At 44.5% G+C, this 17,365-nt stretch overlaps 2 protein-coding genes, 1 long non-coding RNA gene and 1 other non-coding gene across 4 annotated transcripts; 2 read left to right on the top strand and 2 right to left on the bottom strand.

Moving 5' to 3' along the window:
• Nucleotides 1–55: 55 nt before the first annotated feature.
• On the bottom strand, nt 56–1,911 carry LOC143331282 (uncharacterized). The gene is made up of 3 exons (XR_013078125.1): nt 1,669–1,911; nt 1,027–1,148; nt 56–321 (listed from the first exon to the last, which is right to left on the bottom strand). It is a non-coding gene; the product is annotated as an uncharacterized LOC143331282 (long non-coding RNA).
• An 854-nt stretch (nt 1,912–2,765) lies between these two features.
• dtd2 (D-aminoacyl-tRNA deacylase 2) lies at nt 2,766–4,674 on the bottom strand. Its single transcript, XM_076749214.1, has 3 exons — nt 3,737–4,674; nt 3,344–3,413; nt 2,766–3,259 (listed from the first exon to the last, which is right to left on the bottom strand). The coding sequence occupies exons 1-3, from the start codon at nt 3,845–3,847 to the stop codon at nt 2,928–2,930; spliced, it is 513 nt and encodes a 170-aa protein (XP_076605329.1). The 5' UTR covers nt 3,848–4,674; the 3' UTR covers nt 2,766–2,927.
• Nucleotides 4,675–4,686: 12 nt separating this feature from the next.
• On the top strand, nt 4,687–8,790 carry nubpl (nucleotide binding protein-like). Its single transcript, XM_076749213.1, has 11 exons — nt 4,687–4,821; nt 5,550–5,694; nt 5,814–5,848; nt 6,162–6,252; nt 6,400–6,439; nt 6,557–6,647; nt 6,778–6,871; nt 7,215–7,300; nt 7,428–7,548; nt 7,710–7,792; nt 7,973–8,790. Exons 1-11 carry the CDS (start codon nt 4,693–4,695, stop codon nt 8,033–8,035), a joined length of 978 nt encoding a protein of 325 aa, XP_076605328.1. The 5' UTR covers nt 4,687–4,692; the 3' UTR covers nt 8,036–8,790.
• An 8,101-nt stretch (nt 8,791–16,891) lies between these two features.
• trnat-ugu (transfer RNA threonine (anticodon UGU)) lies at nt 16,892–16,965 on the top strand. The gene has a single exon. It is a non-coding gene; the product is annotated as a tRNA-Thr (tRNA).
• The last annotated feature ends 400 nt before the right edge of the window (nt 16,966–17,365 follow it).

Raw genomic sequence — 17,365 nt, 5'->3', positions numbered from 1 at the left:
ACTTTTAGTGATCAGTGATGTAAATCCTTTGTGCAGCCTTTTTTTTTTTTTTCTTAAACAACAAGTAAATGATTTTGGCCCCAAACATAATTTTCAATTCTAAATATACATGTAAAATCACACGAAGAAGATAAAATAAAGGAACCTCCTCCTCCGGGGTTTGAACTCTGGTGTTTCAGGAGGTGACGGGATGAAGGCTGCAGGCTGAAACATCAACGTCACAGCAGCTGAAGCTTCTGTACCGACCGCCTCAGGCACAAAACAAGGAAGTGCTCCACATCTCGAGGACGAGGGTCGACATTTCTGTGGTTTATCGGCTTCCTGACAAGTTTAAAAAAGAGAGAAAGAAGCTGATGAACAAGAGAGATAAAACTTGATCTGCTGATAGTTTCACATCAGTCATCTTCTAAAGCTGAAATTAATAACCATCAAACAGCTGATAGCTGACAAATATTTTCATGTTTTTCCTTTTTATTCGTTACATTCAACTCAAACATCAGAGTCACACAAAGAACAACACGATGACTTCTGGTTGTTTCCTCGTGTGAACGCTGTGTTTCAGCTGTCGCTGTCCCTTTTTTTAACCATCCTCTTCGGGCTAATTTGCCTTTGAGCTTCTTCAGATGTGGCTGAAATGCAAACACGAATGCACAAAAAGGATTTTTAGCTCCTGAGTTCAGTTCAGTTCCTTTGGTTCCACAGTTCCCAGCACTTTCTGCTCAACTGGACATCTAACCTGACCTTCACACAGAGAAAAAGCTTGACCAGAATTCAGAATTACATTAAAAAACTCAAATTATCCAAATGGAAAATTGTGTATTACTCCTGATGGCATCCACCATGCACACAGTTTGGGTTTTATTAGTCCAGTTTTTCAGATATCTTTCCTGCTATGACTGAAGTACTTTTTACTGAAGGAAAACTGCAGTCGCTGTGAAAGCTGTTCACCGTGTGGACAGTCGGCACTAACAGGCCTGTATTTCCAGGCTTTAACTGTCCTGTTCTGCTGCTGAAGATGTGAAATACCTTCATAGAGAAAGTGTTTGCTGGCAGCTCTGGTCACTTTCTTTGAGGTCTTCGATGGTCTGCAGGTCACGATCCTGGCTGCACAAAAAGCTCCAAAATATCAGAGAGTCCAAAGACGGCATCTGTGAAGGAAAAGGTGAAAGACAAAGAGGTTTAAGTCTTCGGCTCATTTCAATCAAATCAGTCAGTCAAATGCATGAACTTTACACCAAAAAGCTGAAAAGATTATTCGTTAACGATCGTGAACAGTAGTTTCTACTGAGTTAGAAGGCAAAGTTTGTCTTTGTTGCAGCTAATAAGCAAAATGAAATATTTGCTTTTTTCATTTCATATTGAAACTCGTGAAGTATTTGATGCCAGTGTTCACAGTTTTAACAAATAATCAATGAGCAGTTTGTTTAATCACTCTGAGCATTAATAACGTGGACTTTTAAGTTCATCACTTCTGTTGGTAATTCGGAAACAAACGTTTAATCGATTAATTGAAAACATAAACAGCAACTTTGACTAACAAGGAAAATTATTTTCAAGACTATAAAGTCTGTATTTCTGTTAAAAGACAAAGACTTTTATCTTCAAAACAAAAATATCAGTGTCATTTTCAACACGTGCAGGATGAAAACAGCCGAATCAGTTTCCCACCGTGGAACACGTTCCGTCCGGCGGACACAAATCCTCGTTACACCGCCATCAACTTTCGACGGAAACTCAGCTTTCACGGAGTCATTTTTCATCCGAGCTGTTCGTTTGAACGGCTTCATTTCTTTTATTTCATCTAAATGTCCACACACTCTGCAAGGGGATAAAGTTCAGATCAAACTTTTGCCTAAATGCGGCGTTTGGTCGTGTGCACATTAAGCTAGCTGCTGCAACTGTGTACGTTCCGGTATCTGGATTTTCAAAATAAAAAGACCTAAACTAACGATTTAACGTTTCTTTTTAGAGATGTGTGTTTGTCAGTTTTCCATCAACCCTGAAAAATATAGAAGATTTACGGTATCTTCACATTGTCAGTATCTGAGCCGTAGGTAGGGTACATTATTAGTTGTCATATAAACACAAATATTATCAGTACAATCATGTACTTTTACATTATTGTGTTTACAACAAGCAAGACTATAAATTACACATCTTATCATACGAATTTAAGTTCAGCCAAGAAGGCCTTATCAAACAACATCCTCCGACCACTCACATATCACACAGACAGATCAGCATGACGATGGAAAAAGTTATTTTTAGGCGTGTACCCCATAATTTATGTGCTTTTATTTTGACGACAAATTGCTTAACCGGAAGTATTTCAGCTGCCTCTTGCCTGAGGAACCGATCAAACAAATACATGTGATCGCCCCCTGCTGGCCCGGAGGAGAACAAAACAACAAAACACTATTTTCTTCACTAAATTCGGTTAAATTTATTTCCTGTTCTTTTATGTTTGGACTTGATATCAAAAGGTTGAATGAAAATCAAATAAATGTTTTTAATTTTTTTTTTTTATGGAAACCCATTTCTTTAAAATATGACTGCATGCTGGAGCTTTAAGATTTCACTTCACTACAAGTAGGAAAACTGCACTGAGCCATTATTCACCTGCACTAAACATTTTGTGGCCCCGTGATCACATTTTTAAGACTCCTCATCCTCAGAAATTTGAGTTTTTATGCTGTTGAACACAGTTCTGTATTGTACTTACTCACATCTGTGGAGGAAGACACCAAAAAATGACATACTCCAAATCTGTGTAATTCTGTTTTTATCACAAATATATAAATCAAATATCAACACGTTAGTCTCAGAAAATGCCAGCGACTGTCTGTAGTCTTCTTGGTGGATAGTCAGACAAATTGGACCTCCAGGATGACACAAGCGAAGCCTCACATCTCGTCTTTCCCTGCAGGTCAGAACTCCATCAGATGTGTGTAGGGTCCGTTGGTGTCGAGCTTCAGCACTTGTCTGTTTCCATACGTCCCGTGTTTCACCGTCACTTCAGCTCCGCTCCCGGCTGAAGCGGCAGTGGCCGTCACCTCCTTCTCGCACAGAGAAACGAAGCTGCTGTAGAGCCGCAGCCCGTCCTCCTTGCTGGTGTTGTTGTGGTACTGCATGGCCCTGCCTTTGGACTTCCCGCCCAGCGTGGCCTGAGGGACGATCAGCAGGCTGCCGGGAAGCTCCAACACCGAAACCAGCTTCCCTGAGTTGGACTCGCACAGCCGCAGGTTCAGCAGCGTGGACACTGGACGGGGGACACAATATTTACATCTCACACTGAGGGACTGACAGCAAAGGGTAAAGGTCAAAGGTCAAAAAGGTCACTGACCCATCTTTGGCAGGATGTCGTCTGTGGCTCCTTTAAAGAAGCAGATGTAAATCACCATTCCTCTGTCGATCTGACAACAGAGAAACACAGAGTTCAGTGAACGTGTCATCACTGATGTGGACCAGTAAGCACCAACAGCATCTCCTTCACGTCTTCGTCTCCATGATAGCATAATGTCATGACAGTGGACTGTCTCTCTGTTTTAACTGAAATTAATTTTATAGTTTCACCCTGAAAATGTGTTTGTTTTCCCTCTTCCATGTTTTCTGTTCTCTTTCTTCATTATTCTTTAACTTTTATCACCTGATTTTATTTATTTTATCATTACAGTGAGGAGTACATCAGGCTGCAGATGCGGCAGGTGGACACCATGAAACGGTCACCCGGTCTCACCTGGACGAACTGAGCCTCTGAGAGCTCCTCTGCTGGTTTCACCTGCAGTCTGGCCTGCAGACACTGCTGCAGCACCGTGCGGGCCACAGGAGCCCTGCCGGTCTCCGACATCACCCTCCGGTGTTTAGACTGATCCTCTGCGGTTCAAACTGTGTCCTCTTTACACAAACACAGCTGAGCTCCAACCCAAACGGACACAAACGTTCAATGAATGGCAAAGACAAATCGAAAGAAAACTCATGTAACACACTTCCGTGTTAACGTCAATCCACGTTCCCAAAGGAGCTCAAGGCTGCGCAACATCTGCGCAGACCTATTCCTTTCTTCATTCATCATTGGGAGGATTCTGTTTTTTCAATCAGCTTCTGTCGAACAATTAAGATTCATAAGACAAAAAAAGAAACAACAATTAAAAAAATCATACACTTATATTCTTAATTTGAATTTTGAAAAAGAGCAAGGCAATGATTGTAAGAGCAAAACAAATGTCTTTTAAAATATTAATATAAGAAACAATTAAAATAAATGATTGTTTGACGTGTCAGTATTTCATTTTCCGTTCGTCTTTGTTAGAAAATTTAAATATGTAATTCTTAGTTTAACAAAATCAAGCAAGAATAAATGAAAAAAATCCATTTAAGTACTTGTAAGTACGAAAGACATTTACCGAATAAAACCATCAACTTAAAATCCAAATAACGTTGGATTGAATATTTAATTGACATTTATTATTAACCCGAAAACACAAAATAAACAGAAAGGGATAATATTACAATAACTGTATTAACAGTTATACAGAAGTTAATCAATGTAGTTTCATCAAACAGTAAAAAAAAAAAAAAAAACATTAAAACTGCGTCTACACAGACCAACACACGCAGGCGGACTCTGCGCAGGCTTGACGCGCATCGAGCTAAGCTAAGCTAGCGAGCAGAGGAGGAGCTAAACAGCTAAACATGGCTCAGCTCACATTCAGCAGACTGTCCCATTTACTGAGAACGTCCCTCCATAAACCTCCAGTGGTCCGAGCAGGGACAGAAATAAAACACGGACCTGCGTGTTGTCTTCAGTTCATACGCTGCCAGGTAAGATGACTACCTGTTTCCATTTGCACAACAGCGCAGCTAGCTAACAGCGTCATGCTAACGTCAAGCTAAACAGTAAGCAAGAACAGCACCGGAAGTGTGTAAAATGAAGAGATAGAGAGAAAACAAATAACTTGTTGAAGAAAAAATAAACGCCCAAAACACCACTGAATACCAACACATTGCACTTATACTGGATTATATGTTATTCGTCGTATATCCAGTATCGTATGTACGCATGTTCTTTCGCTCCGACTCGTAAATTTCGTGAAACTGAAAGGTACTGTTTTGAACCCTAACCGGAAATACCATTTGTCGTCGTCCAACTTGACTTATGCTGCTGAACTTCTTTTACAAATCGGTCTCATTGGATTTCAGTGAGTTATCGTTTATTGTTTGAATTTTTTTTTTTTTTTTTTTTTTTTTTAATCATTTTAAGTACAAAAATAATGTAACAGCAGCAGTTCGGAGGTGTGTATGTGGTCAGTCTCTGTGTTCCTGAAGGTTTTACAACCAATGGCTGAGCTGTGTGAGCATGAAAGTCATCCGTCTTCTGACAATGAACATTTTGAAGCTATACATCATCAGTTGATTTAACTTGATTTGTTTATTTCCGAGTCAAACGGAAGATTCAGGTGTTCAGGGTTTCTGATCAGGTCTGGACTGGAAACCAGCAGCTTTGACGTCTCAGCGTTCAAACCTTCAGGTCGTGTTCTTGTGTCTCGCAGAGGTCGGTGGACAGTAAGACGTTACAGGAGAAGCAGAAGCAGCACATGGCCAGAGGTCTTCCCAAGCAGAAGCCCATCACGGGGGTCAAACAGGTCATCGTGGTGGCCTCGGGGAAAGGGGGCGTGGGCAAGTCCACCACCGCAGGTACACCATGAGATTCAGACAAAAAGAGAAAAACTGGGTTTTGAGTGAGGAAATACGTGTTGAAAACATTTCAAAGCCTTTAAGTTTGGAGTTTCATGTCTGTTTTTCGGTCTCTGCAGTGAATTTGGCTCTTGGATTGATGGCCAACAGTCCGGTAAGGAGTCTTCTCTCATGTCATTGACTTTATTCTCCTCCTCTCATGTCAGCCAATCGTTGACTTCAAACCAGAGTGAAACTGTAAACAGAGCAGGAGCCGCCCTCCCCTGTGAGGTGGTTTTACGCAGGTAAATTATGTCAGGTAAATGTTCTGAAGCTGCTCATGACCTCAGACGTTTCATGACCTAAAATCACCTTCTCACGTCTGTTTTCTCTTATTTATTTAACGTTTTGACTTCTCGAACACGGTGTCGTTGCTTCAGGTGAGACGTCTTCCCTCCATATTTAACCATCCTCCTTCCTTCTCTCAGTCTCAGTCCGTCGGCCTGTTGGATGCTGACATCTACGGTCCGTCCATTCCCAAACTGATGAACCTGAAGGGAAACCCGGCGCTCTCTGACAGTACAGCACGCTCTTTGTTTCCCTCTTCTGTGATCACTGCTCTGTGATGTGTTTGTGTTTGTGTGGTCGGGGGTTTGGAGGGTTTCTGAAGAATCTGATGAAGCTTCTGAGACTAAACCAACTTCAGCTGTTTAATCTGTCTTCCAGATAATCTGATGATCCCTCTCATCAACTATGGGGTTCCTTGGTGAGTCAAAACAGGAAGTCATGGCCCCCCTTCTCTCTGAGCACATTCTCGTTCAGAGTCAAATCAAAATGAAACTGAAGGTGGAGCTCTGTGTTTTTGAACCCCCCCCCCCCGCAGCATGTCCATGGGGTTCCTGGTGGAGGACGTGGCCCCCATCGTGTGGAGGGGCCTCATGGTGATGTCAGCGATAGAGAAGCTGCTCCGACAGGTGAGAACGTCTCCCGACCCGAGACTCACGTCCAGCTCAGCGTGGACCACAGAGGTGGATTCTAATGGACTGACGCGCGTGTGTGTGTGTGCGCGCGTGTGTGTGTGTGTGTGTGTGTGTGTGTGTGTAGGTGGACTGGGGGTCGTTGGACTATCTGGTAGTCGACATGCCTCCTGGGACAGGAGACGTCCAGCTGTCAATCACACAGAACATCCCGATTGCTGGTTAGTCTGACACACACACACACACACACACACACACACACACACACACACACACTCTCTCTGCTATGGTCATTATTCTTGTTACTATAAAGCTTTACCATAAAGGCAAAAACACCAATAATAATAATAATAAAAATAAATAACTTTATTTCTTCAAGTTCCAAAATGATTTTCAACAAAAACAAGTAAAAAAAAAACACAAAAATCCAAAACATAAAATATGAAACAAGATAAAACAGCTAGAGTGAATCCAGTCGTCTCAGTGAAGAAAACGACATGTGATGAAAGTGAGTTTTATTTTGAAGGGGTTTCTGCATCCTCTGTGTGTGGTTTTTTTTTTTAGGTGCCGTCATTGTGTCGACGCCGCAGGACATCGCCCTGCTGGACGCTCGCAGAGGAGCCGAGATGTTCAAGAAGGTCAACGTGCCGGTAATGTGTGTGTGTGTGTGTGTGTGTGTGTGTGTGTGAGATTGGGCAGTTACTGCAGTTAAAATTCAGACCGATGAAAAATCAGCCGGATCTGTGAGGGCTGAAGGCGTCGCGTCTGTCCCAGCAGGTTCTCGGTCTGGTCCAGAACATGAGCGTCTTCCAGTGTCCAAACTGTAACCACCAGACTCACATCTTCGGCTCCGACGGGGCCCGACAGCTCGCAGACACTCTGGGAGTCCAGTTCTTAGGTATGTGGGAGGGGCGGCGGCCGCGGAGGGGGGGGTGTCAGCTGCGAGGACGCCCTCATCCAGCTGAGTTTGAAGGTGCCTCAGACTTCACACCTGTCTGAGAAGGTTGGGGGTTTTTAATTTGTGTTTCTCCTCTGATGTTGTATCTCGTCTTCCTCCAGGTGACGTTCCTCTTCATCTAAACATCAGAGAGATGTCAGACAGAGGGAAGCCAGTGGTCGTCTCCTCCCCCGACAGCGCAGAGGTCTCTGTCCTCTTCTGTCCTTATTCTTTATTCTTTGTTTGTGTTTCCATGAAAAAACACATTTCTGTCCTTCTTAACGAGGTTCAAGGTGGATTCTTATTTTCTGTGCTTTACTCTGTGTGTGTGTGTGTGTGTGTGTGTGTGTGTGTGTGTGTGTGTGCGTGTGTGTTCACTCTCCAGGCGGAGGCGTATAGGAAGGTGGCGTCTGCAGTGGTCCAGAGACTGCAGGAAGTCAGCACTTGATTGACACCTTCAACAGGAAGTCAGCATGACTGTGGACACACATGAAGACACTCCGTGACACACACACAAACCAAACAACACACGTGACACACACATATGTAAACATACACACACGGAGCACAAGCGGCTGTCGTAACGCACAAAGACTTCGATCCAAAGCACTACTGACAGTACACACACTGTGTACGAGTACCACAGTATTACTGAGTAAAAGTGATTCATTTAGTCGTGTGATAAACTTTCTGAATGTCACGTTTCTGAAATGCTATTATTGGCCCGAATGGCAGCGTGAGGTTTAATATAATTAAACTTCATTACCCAGAGTTCCAGAGCAGCCTGAATAAATGCCAGTGAAGTAAAAAAACACGACAGAGGACAGTAATGTGATACTACTGCAGGAAAAACTTCAGTCCTCAGTTTGGAGATGATTTTTCTGTTTGTGCTGCTTTGATATGAAAATGAAATGAAACCTCTGTATCTGAATGTACATGAAAACTTAACAGTAAATAACATTTTGGTGTTAAAAATCCCAAAATTCAAAGACGTGTTTTTATAGCTGTCACTATGACGTGTACATGTATATAATTTGCATATATTTGTATATTTTCACAGATCTTAATGATTAAAATATGACTTTTGATTCATTCTGAATGTTTACTTGCTTCTCAGATGATTCAAAGAAACTAAAAAAAGATGAGAAATGTCTCTTTATGAACATATTTCTGCGTGAAAAATAAACACATAAGCAGCAGGTGTCTTTGTTTGTGTCAGGAAATGTTTACAGTTTGGAGAAATGACCCAAAAACACTGAAAATACTCTGAATGCTCCTTTAGTGCAGGAGGATTTCCAGCCGTGTGCAGCTCCAGAGACAAACAGCAGAGGGCGCCGGAGGCTCATTCAGTTAGTAATCAAGTCAAACTATAGATCAGTTTCACTATTTCAGGTTTTGCATCTTGTTTTTTCTTCATTTTTTAATTGTTTCATCTTTTGGTGACGTTTTATTAATAATTTATTATTCACATTTTGTACCACAAGCAGGTCCAGTGGCCTTTGGAGCCACCGTGACCTGGATGAAAGACAATCATCACAGACGTTTTGCTTTGTTTGTTTGTTTGGATCAGGATGAAGTCACATGACTGCAGGGGGAGGAGTCAGTGATGTCAGCAGACTTTGGGTCATAGCAGCCGTTTTTTTCACACAGTCTTTGCCAGAAACTGTTGACCACAGCTGTGAAATGTCTCACCGTGTAGGCGCTGAACATCCCCCGAATACTGGAAGCACACACACACACACACACACACACACACACTTTCAAAGACAAGGATTTTCCCACATGTTCACTCAATCTTGGACTTTTGGTTTCACAGAACAAGCCCACAGGTTCCTGTGAACGTCCTCTCACAGGCCTCGTCTCTGAAACTGAACACACAGTCACTGCTGAAGATCTTCATGTACATCCAAACTTCAACAGTGTCCGTCTGATGGACCTGCGCTCTGCCTCTCTGTGAGGTGTTTTCATGGTTACTGGCGTCTGTTCGGCCTGAATGGGATTCTGATTGCACGCCCACGAACGAGGGATTCACAGGAAATGACATTCAGCATAATGTGGAGGACAAAATCTGATCAGTGTTACCACGACGGACGACAGAGGACAGTCGACAAGCAGTGGTGTAGAAATACTCTGTTACAGGCAAGAGGACTTCAAATCTTACTTTAGTAAAAGTATAGAAGGATTTGCATCAAAAAATACTTCAAGTACCAAAAGTAAAAGTCGTCTTTCAGCAGAAATTCAGAGTAGGATTGAAATCAGTGATACATTCACGCTGCAGCTGGTGAAGGTGGAGCTCATTACGTTTACTCGATTACTGCTGGGTGTCTGAACTCAGAGCAGTACATCATCGTCTATTAGATGATTCATGTTTCGTGTTCACAGTCTGCAAAGTAAAGCATCAAATAAATGCTTGTTTTGCTGCCCCCAGTGGCCCTCAAACGTCCCTGCAGAGGAAACGACACTTGGCTCATTCAAACGGCTCTAAGAGTAAAAAAACTGGTATTTTCACTCTCACAAAGCGACACCGTGAAAACAGTGATGATGTTTTCTGTGTCATCTTTTATTAAACTCATTGACAGACAGAGAAGAGAGACCAGAGACGAGCTGGTGAACCAAGTGTGGTCTGGTGAGCAGCGTTTAGCAGCTAAAGAGCCACATGTTTCCTTCAGGAGCTGGAAGAGACCAAAAACTGAGCGAAAAGACGCCACATGAACGAACACGTCGCCCTGCAGCTGTTAACAAGGTCAACAGATCAACTCAGAACATGATGTGTGTGTGTTGACTGTGTATGTGTGTAACTGGTTCTGCATGCTAAACACACACACACACACACACACACACACACACACACACACACACACACCGCGGTGAGGTCGGCCTGTCAGTCAACGTATTAATTTTACCTCTCGCTCTGTTCACCGCAGAGAAATGACATCAAACTCATTTAACCTTGAATCAGGAAGTCAATTCTATTTCAGCTCAGGAAATGAACCAGATAGAGGAGGAGGAGAGGAGGAGGAGGAGGAGGTGAGGAAGAGGAGGAGGAGAGGAAGAGGAGGAGGTGAAGCTTCTCATTCTTAATGGGAAAATCTGATATGAATAGACAGACAGACAGATGAACTTAATTATTTCACCTCCTTCAGTTTTCCTCCTGCATGTGAGTCATCACCGCTGAGAGCAGGAACATGAATAATAAAACAGACTGAACTATATTATTGATTCAGGTTATGTTAAGAAACTTTGTCGGACTTCTCACCTCACGAGAAGCTGAGCAGACGTCCTGAGAGAGCACATTTACATTCTGCATTTCCATTTTAATTGTTTCATTGATTGCAGTGAGATTAACGGCAAAAGGATAATTACATCAGTTAAACATTGTGCTTTTAGTCGTATTAAAGGACGATCTGCACCGGCTGCGCTTTCCAAAGCAGCTCTGGAGCGTTTGCACAGAGCAGACTGGATCTGCTGAGGAGGCTCAGGTCTTGTGGACTGCAGGGGGCGCTCCTGAGGACCTGCTTTGACCACAGAGTTACAAACATCAATGAGATTCTGACGTTAAAGTTTCTCTTTCTCTCGATGAGTTTTAAAGTTTTTCTGACATGTTCTGAAATGGAAACACGGTATGAAACCTGGTCATGCTACCTGGACAGAAACCAGGACCCTGTGGGATGCAAAGCCTGATCCAAGTTTGTGAACACACACCTGCACACTGGTAGGATGACGTGCAGAACCAGGGTTCTCCTGTTCTACGTGTCAGATCCACATAAAGCTCAGAATCATCACCCTGATGAAACTCATCCTCACTTCAATCGAAGCCTCACCTTTGAGGGCTCAGAGACGCCTCCACCGTCACACTCACTCACAGCCTGAACGGATCGATATTAAACTGAAATAACGATGATTAACCGATCGATCGGAGCACGTGAACACGACCATCATGAAAATATCCCAAAATGCTTCAGATCACAACCGACAGTTGAGCTGCAGCTGAATCACGTCTGTCACTCATCCAGCAGCGTTTCTCATTTCCATTTTCTTCTTTCTCCATCGTCCTCCTCCTCGTGTGTGTGTGTGTGTGTGTGTGTGTGTGTGTGTGTGTGTGTGTGTGTGTGTGTGCGTAGGTTGGCTGCCTTCGTGCCCGTGTTCAGTCAGTGTTGTACATTTGCATAATATGGAATACACATGAAATACACACCAGTACGATGTGTGTGTATCTGTCTGTGTAATGAGCAGGTTTCTGTGTGTGTGTGAGTCACTGAATGTGAATATTCTTTTGTGTGTTTGTGTGCATGTGTGTGTCATTGTGAGCGTGTGTGTGTGTGCGTCTTCATGAACACTCTACATGTGTGTGAGTGTGTGGCTGCTCCGGCTGAGTGTGAAGACGCTTGTTTGAGGCAGGTTTGTGTGTTTGTGCCTCCGTCAGCGCTGGAACGAAATATAACTCTCATTGTTATGAAAACCACATCCTGCATTCCCAAATTAGAGAAGAAGAAACGGAGAATGAGTGGGAGTCGACTTTACAAACATAGCAACAAACACCGCTTCCCTTCTCCTCCTCCTCCTCTTCTTCCTCCTCTTCTTCTGCTCTGTTCAGGAGTGCAGGTGAACACTCGGATTTGTAAACAAAAAAACAGGAAAAAAGTTTTGGAAAATGGAAGAAGAAGATGGCTGTGGTGTCACGAAACCATGGTATGAAGATGAGGACGTCGTGTTGGAGATATCGTAACGAGATGCTTCCAGTTTTTTTTCATTTGGTCTGAAAATCCAATAAAATCTGCTTAATTTGGGGAAAGCAGAGCAGAAACAATGAGACGACACACCTGTCAATCAAACACACACGTTCCCTGTGAGTCTCAACAGAACAGCAGCTTTTTAAACCACCAAAGAAGAAGAGACGCCTCACAGATACACTAACTGTTCAGCTCAGCTCAGGTTTTCTTGGTGTCACCATCTAGTGGCCATTAAAGGAACAGCAGCATTATCCCTCTGCTCTCTCCTGATCTCACTTATTAGCATTATGCTAATCACGTTGTTAACATAACACACATGATAAAAGCTGTTAATGTTCAATCCACAACAATCCACGATAGAAACAGCTCAAAACATCATTTCCTCATAAAGGCTGTTGCATGTTTACGCAAGTTTACAGGTGCAGCAGACGGAGAGCGCCCTCTGGTGGACGCCAGCAAAGGAAACTGTGACGACGTCGAGGCACAGAGTTCACGAACTGGGTCAGCAAACATCAGACTTTAACTGCTGTTCGTTTCCAGTTTCCAAACATCAGCTAACGTTTTTGAAGCGTGACCACAATCTTTCCTGAACCGTGACCACGATTATCAACGGAAAAACCACGACAAAGCCCCCCCACCCTGAACCTTCGTCATCAAACTGAGTCTCAGACAATGATACTGTTCTGATGGAGGCGTCGGGTCAGGAAACACTTCTCTGCGTCTGACTAAAGGACGAAAGGACAAACTCTGCAGTTTAACCTGGAGGACATGTGAGTGTGTTCGTCCACGCCTGCAGAGACCTCAGACAGCTGCAGCTTTCTGTCCCACTAATGGATGCAGATCCAAATACCAACATGAAACTGTGACTGAGCCGTTTGATTCAGAGCAACCGACTTCAAAATGTGATGTTTTTGTTGATGTTTTCGCTCCCTGAAATCAAATCTCTGACATTTAGCCAGTCGTCCACAGAGAGAAATCCACAGCTGCTTCATGACCGTCTGCGTGTCGCTGCCAAAGACACAGAACTCTGTCAAAGTCTGCACAGCCTGAACTCTTGGAGGACGTCTTGAACTGTTTCCTGTTTCCAGGAGCATCTCTGGCAGCTGATGATTGGATCATAACGCAGAAAACAAACAGTTTCTATAATACTTAAAACAGCTGGATGTCAGTGGGCTCCACACTGACCTCAGACCTGCTCACACCCTCTTTAACTCAGTGCAGGATATACGACTTCTTGCACTGTGTATTTGGGTTTTTACTGTGTTTATATATGTTGCTTCTAAATGATGCAGCTCACTTGTGTAGTAGCATTACTTTGGTTAAGATCTAATGCTAACTCATGCTAACTCAAACGTCAACAGATTCCTACAGTGACGCCTCGTTCAGACCGCCAGCCCAAATCTGTTTTTTGGGCAAACCCTGACTGATTTCAGAAAGTCTGAACAGCAGGAAACAGGTGAAACGAAGCGTTTGCCGGTCGGATCGACGTCACATTTGGTTTGAAATGTTGAAACTTCTGCAGACACGTCTCAGTCAGGCCGCTCGAGTTGTACTTCAAAGTGTCTTTTGTGTCATTTCCTCTGTGATGCACCACAAGGACGTGAAGTCCAGAGTAAATGAAGAGCAACAGTCTTCCTCAGCAGCACACGCTGATCGGCTGGTGATGTCTGGACACACACATCTGAAAACACACAGGCGGCTTTAAGATCTGATTTGGGGAAACAAATCTGATTTGCCTGCAGTCTGAACAAATCCTGAGTCTCTCACACACTTTCCTTTTCGCTCTCTGGACACACACACACACACACGCACACACGCACGCACACACACACACACACACACACACACACACACACACACACACACACACACACACACACACACTCCTTGTTGACCTTGGGATTGCAAGCGTTACCTCGTTAATAACGATAAACAGCAGCAGCTGGTACCAATTGTGCTGTGTCACTGTGTGTGTGTGTGTGTGTGTGTGTGTGTGTGTGTGTGTGTGTGTGTCCTCTCATTAAGGCAGCACCCCCACACTCCTCCAGTCATCCGTCTTCTTCTTCTGGGAAAACAAGGTGAAGCCTCCCCTTCTCCTTTTGCTCTCCCCACCTCCTCCCTTTTCGTCTCCCCCCTCTCTCCCACTCTCTCTGTTTTCACCTCCTCTTCCTCTCTTTTCATTCTCCCCTTCTCTTTCTTCTCCATGTTGTTCCCGCTGCCTCCGCCGCCTCCTCTCTCCTCCACTTATTTTCTGGTTTCATGTCCTCCTCTTTCGCCCTCTCTGCTGGCAGAGGGCTTCTCCTCTCGTCTCATCGTGTCTCTGTGATTCACATTTCACAGAGGGAGCAGTCATGTATCAGGCAGCAAATAGGATAAAACTGCAGCTTTTCCAGAGAGGCGAAGCGTGTCAACGCCGGGAAACAGGACTGGCCAAAGATGAAGAAACTTCTTTTTCTACAGATACTGTTGTGAGATACTGCCGGAGGAAAAACAGAGGAAAGAGTGACTGTCGCAGGCGTGGCCTCGCGGCGATGTGACGTGTCAGGCGGGGGGTCAGAGGACAGAGCTGACCGCTGGTCAGTTCAGCGTGCACAGCAATGCAGTCGGAGCTAAGCAGCCATGAGCAGCTGCTGTCAGAGTCTCTGAGTCTCTTCTGTGTTGTGTTTACTGCCACTGAAGAGGAATAAATCTCTGGTAGGAAGTCGTTCTTCCACCAGCTCTTATCAGGTTTGCTAACGCTAACGCAGCCAGCAGCTCTGTGTGAGAGGCACAAACTGGGGCTGCAGTTATACCCGACGAGGCAGCAGGAACAAGGATTCAGATCCTTTACTTCAACAAACATAGTACGAACACACTGGGGAGATACTACACGTTAAAGTACTGCATTCAAAACCCTGCTGAAGTAAAAGTTCTGCAGTCTCCTCTCCTTTAGTCTCCTGTCTGTCTCTCCCCTGTCTGCTGAGTCTGAGGGCAGGTTGGGCCCAGCCTCCTCTCCACCTGAGCACAGGTGCGCTCAATCAAGCAATCAAGACTCACATTTGTGTATGCAGTCCGAACAAAACGTTAGAAAAGGACAGTGAGACGCAGTTAGTTAATAAGCCACAATCGCTTCCTCCATGTTGGACTAATAAGACGGTTTGTTATTGGTCAAAGTCATCGTTCTTCTCCTCCACTGTACGACGGCTTAACTTAGCCGCTAAAGTTGCACATTGATTGGCTGAACTAACAGGGGAAATTGGACGTCAAAGCCCTTCCCTCATTCATTTCCCATGATGCTCTCTGCTCCACTGGTTTGAAACAGAACAAAGATGGAGTACAACTCTTCACCTCGCCTGTCAAAAGACAGAGCCTCCCTTTGTCTTGTTAAAGGCCTGTGTGTGTGTGTGTGTGTGTGCGCGCGTGTGTGTGTGTGTGTGCGTGTGTGTGTGTGTGTGTGTGTGTTGGAGGGTTAATAAGCTATGTGGTTCACCTGAGTCCCTCAAGCCTCGGGCCAGACGGCCAGACATGTGTGTGTCTGAATAATTTATAGCTCTAAAGAAAATCGGTACAGTTTAATTTCTTTCTCTCCATAATTGCAGTTTCTCAATAAAAGCAACTCTGTAATAAATCAGCACGATGATGGACCAGTCTACGCGCTGGAACAACAGTCAGACGTATATTTCCTGCAGTCTTCATGTCACACTCCCACTAAAACCACAAACAGTATTTTTCACATTTCTGTTTGTGTGCATATGAAATAAACCAGATCCAGTGTGTTGCTTCCAGTCTTCACGCTAAGCTCGGCTCACCACGTCCACACTGTGTTTGTATACGGCTAATCTGCATTCTTAATCAGGTTGTGCCAGCAAATGTAACAGCTGCCAGCGTCAATGTTTGTTTGAGTGAATGAAACATGACGTTTATGTGCCGCGCTGGAGACGCAGGGAGGTGCTCGGGGTGGACGGAGGACACACAAAGTGCAGGACTGTGACACCAGAATCCAGGTTTCAAGCCCAGACTGTGGTCAGGTTCAGGCAGTAAAGGAGTTTCGTGAAGGTGAGGGACAGACTGTGAATGCTGCTGAGATGTTCTCCTTTGAAACAGACCGCCATCTTTCTCTAACGTCGACATTAACGAGTGCCGTCAGCGCCTGAACAAAACCTGAAGTCTGATCACAAGAGGACAGCTCTAAGACACTTTGTGATCTGAGCACTCGCTTCGTCTGGGACGCATGTGACCACATGGAGGACGTAAGGACGTAACAGGGACAAACCTCATCGATGCAGGACGTGCCGGTTGACAGCGAGCCAACGAGAGGACCACTGATGTGGTTGGAGTACAAGTTCCATTTCCATCTTGTCCGTCTTGTCCTGCACTTAAATGACTTTGTCCCGCCAAACAGCTGAAGACCTGCTTTGAGTATCAGCTGTCTTTGGTTTTCTCAGTTAGCTGTTTGGCCGTGTGAAACAAGTAATAACTGAGCACCTTCCAGCAGAAGTGTTCGAATCTGAAGACAAGTGGACAGCTGGACTCCTTAGAGACGCATGATGGACACAGGTGTCAACAGCCATGTGGCTCACCTGTAGCCTGTGTCAGGTGCTGTGGCTTAGCTGGTCAAAGCACCTGTCTTGTAAACAGGAGATCGTGGGTTCAAGTCCCAGCAGTACTAACAGAGCTGGCCCTCAGGGCTCCGATGTTCCCGTGAACTTCAGACCTGCAGCAGCCAACATCTGTTTTTACTTGTTCTTTGCTGATGAAGCATCATCGTTGGAGAACAGCTATGAATCAGCTGGAGGTTATGAAGAGTTTTATTTAGCAACAAAACCAACATTAGTGACTCTGTGTTCCAACATGTATCTGCACCACTGTGAGCTTGTTATGGCACCCGCCCATGTGACCGATTCTTTCCAGTGTTTCTGTGTGTGTGTGTGTGTGTGTGTGTGTGTATGTGTGTGTGTGTGTGTGTGTGTGTGTGTGTGTGTGTGTGTGTGTGTGTGTGGTATTCTGAAGACTGGAGAGGCACCCAGTTCCAGTGAGCCTCATATTCTCACCCCAGTTGTCAGCCTGGC

This window comes from Chaetodon auriga, chromosome 14 (genome assembly GCF_051107435.1).
Source record: "Chaetodon auriga isolate fChaAug3 chromosome 14, fChaAug3.hap1, whole genome shotgun sequence".
NCBI classification, from domain to species: domain Eukaryota; kingdom Metazoa; phylum Chordata; class Actinopteri; order Chaetodontiformes; family Chaetodontidae; genus Chaetodon; species Chaetodon auriga.
This window is presented reverse-complemented; position numbering and strand designations above follow the sequence as displayed.